General features: G+C 28.5%; 2 protein-coding genes across 2 annotated transcripts in view; both read right to left on the bottom strand.

Annotated features, from left to right (window-relative positions):
* LOC108686698 (kinesin light chain) overlaps nt 1-2,130 on the bottom strand; it is a 26,946-nt gene extending 24,816 nt beyond the window's left edge. Inside the window, exon 1 of the mRNA XM_018192127.1 lies at nt 2,057-2,130. The gene's annotated coding sequence lies outside the window, so the exon portion shown is untranslated. The remainder of the gene's footprint in view (nt 1-2,056) is intronic.
* A 1,012-nt stretch (nt 2,131-3,142) lies between these two features.
* Nucleotides 3,143-3,461, bottom strand: part of LOC108686670 (mitochondrial ribonuclease P protein 3) — a 3,298-nt gene continuing 2,979 nt past the window's right edge. The window contains exon 6 of the mRNA XM_018192094.1: nt 3,143-3,194. Coding sequence (XP_018047583.1) covers nt 3,143-3,194 — 52 coding nt within the window. The remainder of the gene's footprint in view (nt 3,195-3,461) is intronic.

Below are 3,461 nucleotides of genomic sequence, written 5' to 3'. Positions count from 1 at the left end.
TATTTTTATCAACATGAGAAAATATGGTATAAAAATTTTTAAAAAATTCTCAGAACTTTATGAGAAAAAAATAAGCAACTTTTGTCTTGCTGTTTTTCTGTAAAGTTGATATTATATTTGAATAAAAAATTATTAAAGATAAATATTTAATGATTTTAATATTTAATGATTTTAGTAATTAATATCTTGTTAACTATTGCGAAAATTGCAAAATGGTAGAAGATTTTTCGACTAGGTTTAGTTCGCTCTATCTACACATAAGCGATTGGCCAAAACTTATGGGACACCCTGTATATTATATTTTATATAAATAAAATAAAAAATATCATGTAATATTCTTCAATGTATGATATCTCAAATATACATATATACGTATAAATTCATAATTTAAAATAACGTACTAAACTGTTATTACGAACGAAATTACTTCATAAATACAGCACGATCTTAGAGTAATATATGAAATATATAATAATTAAAAATTAAAATGCATAATAAAAATAACAGTAAAACAACTATAATAATGAGGAGAAAGGAAAAGTCTTATTAAGTTTCACTCGGAACTGACGAGAAAGGATTTTAGAATTGTATAGCGAAATAATTTCACGATAATCGATAAAAAGGCTTTTCTAAAGTATTATTAAGTTCTAATAAATAAATAAAAACATTTGTATTTAGTAAAATTATATATCCATAATCACTGATAATTATCTGTTAATAAAATTTCACTTTTTAAAAAAATTAATTGGCTGGATCACGTAATAAAATTGTTTGACATTTAATTGTTTAATAAATTAAAAAAAAATTTATTGACATGCTCGTTATTAATTGCAAATATCAATTAAGAAAATTTTGTTTTATCAAAGAAATTAAATGTTTTCCAATAAAAATATTCATATTTATTTTCAAATTATCTAATGAGAAATAAATTCATATTATTACTATAAATAATTTTAAAAGTTTTAATATATCGTCTCACTAATAATTTGTGAATCTAATATCAATTAATTTTAATGATTTCCTTACAATTGATTATTAAATGTTATAATTGAGATAAGAAGTAGAAAATGTAGATGTATAAATAGTAATATGTATATAGAAATAAAAATTAAATTATTGTCGCTATTAGTATTTTTACATTAAACTAATATTATAAAAAAAAATTCGTACATATGTACAATTGAATATTTTAATTTTTATATTTGAAGACCTTCGTAATATTTTTATCAAACTTCTAAAAAATGAAATAAATCTAAAAAATAAGATAAACATTTTATTTTACAGAGATTTTTTATTTTATATTTGTTTTCCATTCACAAGAATTAGCGCACATACGCTTATTTTAATTATTTACGTATTGTTACACTTATTTTATTAACTTTTCAAAGAAGAATCAATTAATTTTTAATTTCTCAATTTAATAAATTTTGTCATACATTCTGCAACTTTTACATTGCTTAAAATATAATGAAAAGGTAGTCGAAAACAGTGATGATCAACGTCATGGTCGCTAACCTTCTGTTCTGCTTCCGCGATTACTGCTTTCGGCGGAAATAAATTAAGCCGATTAATTTCCCTGTTATACCTGCGAATTGCCAAGAGAGACGTAGTTTTTTTATCAATATTAATCAGAACTAATTAATATCAGAGAAACTGCAAAATATTCATCGGAAGGGACACTTTCCTAAAAGTTACCTAAAATCCCCAGATTATAGTATACAAAAATAAATCATGTAAAAATAATATAGGTTCCCATTTTAAAATACTTTCAATATGAAAAATCCTCTTTTACGACAATTGATGCATAATTATTTTTAGTTATTTTTCTCATATCAAAACACAGAACGTATTCTTATTCTTAAAAATTATACACTACAATATCTGTTTATTTATTTAATAATTAGATAGAAACAGTTCTTATATATCTTTTTAATTGTTTATTTTAAACCATTCGTCGACAAATTGAATCGCGTCGTCTGTTATCTAGCAGCGTCTTGTACCAGCTGATTAAACTCTTGTGCGATACAATTTAGAATTCAACACAATTCGTACTTACTCCTGCGAATGGTCCAAATAAGGTTGCCACCGCTCGCTTCAATGTAGCATCCCACTGGCGAAAGGATGCCCCGAAGAAATCCTTGGGACGTCCCGGACGTCCTTGAAAGATCCTGCGAAAGTTCCTCGCTGAAGGAGAGTCCAGCCTCTCCGTTTCTCTCGCGGATCAAACGACACGTCGGAGAAGCACGAGAAAGAGAAACCGCGATATCTTCACGCAGAATCGATCTTGAAACGTCTGCGATTTGGAACGGAGAAACTCACGATAGTTCCTACGCGACGAAAATACTACGATGGTCCGCGAGCATCCGGACCACGTTCTGCGAGACCGTTCTCGCGGCGGCGGCGACGACGACGATGACAGACAAAGATGGCGAGGTTCGGGCGCAGACTACGACACGCAGCATTACATATCCAGCAAGGACGAGTTTAGAGCAAGAATGCCGAATCGATCGGCTGCTGAAAAGAGCGCGGAAACGCAACACTCGAGAATTCGGACGGAACGATGCTTTAGGAAACGCGATAAATTATAATACGGAATTATCGCGCGATAATTCTGTTGGAGCATAAAATCGCGATTGCAGCGACCTCCGCTGCGCAGACTGCACTACTGCACTACTGCACTCACGAACAAACGGGCTGATTCTCATGATGCGATTACTCGATCTCGCAACTTTCATGCCTTTTAAAGCCCGTTTTTTATATTTGCAAGTTCTTTGTGTCTACTTGTTCTTTGTATTTGAATTATATTATTTTTGCAATCAATTTGAAACGCTGGACGTTAGAGGGGAAAAAGAGAAGAGATTAGAAAAATACAAAAAATTTAATTACAAAAAATAAACTATAATCACATGTATGTATGTACATACATATATACTTTGTTTTGGATGCTCACGCACTTTTTTAAGTGCTTTCAATTATTTTGTTCTTCAATTGAAGCAATCAAATTTGAATGAGCACATATAACAATAAGGAATAAGAAAAAAATCAATTTTTGTTAGATTTACACAAGAATTTACCGGATTTTTTATATAATAATGAAAACGAATGAAAAAAGATAACATTCTTTAAATTCAATTTTGATATTTTAGTCAAAGCTTTTAAGAAGATTGTGCACTGTTTCATCATATTTTGTTTCGCTAAAAAGTGTTTATTAACGATTATCCTTTTTTTCTATCTCAATGAAATAAATAATAATTATGTAACAGTGTGATTCATCATTAATAATTTGCTAAGCGCTAGCAGAGCCAAAGTAAATGTAATAAATAATGTTTACAAGCATAGACATTTGTCAAATTAATTTTTTCCAGATATATTAAAACTATAACTATATGTATATTATAAATGTATATTATAAATATGAAAAAAATATATATGTATATATATATATATACATGTATTACAAA

This window comes from Atta colombica, unplaced genomic scaffold, assembly GCF_001594045.1.
Source record: "Atta colombica isolate Treedump-2 unplaced genomic scaffold, Acol1.0 scaffold189, whole genome shotgun sequence".
In the NCBI taxonomy this organism is placed as follows: Eukaryota; Metazoa; Arthropoda; class Insecta; order Hymenoptera; family Formicidae; genus Atta; species Atta colombica.
Note: the sequence above shows the minus strand (reverse complement) of the source record. Positions and strands in the feature narration are given on the sequence as shown.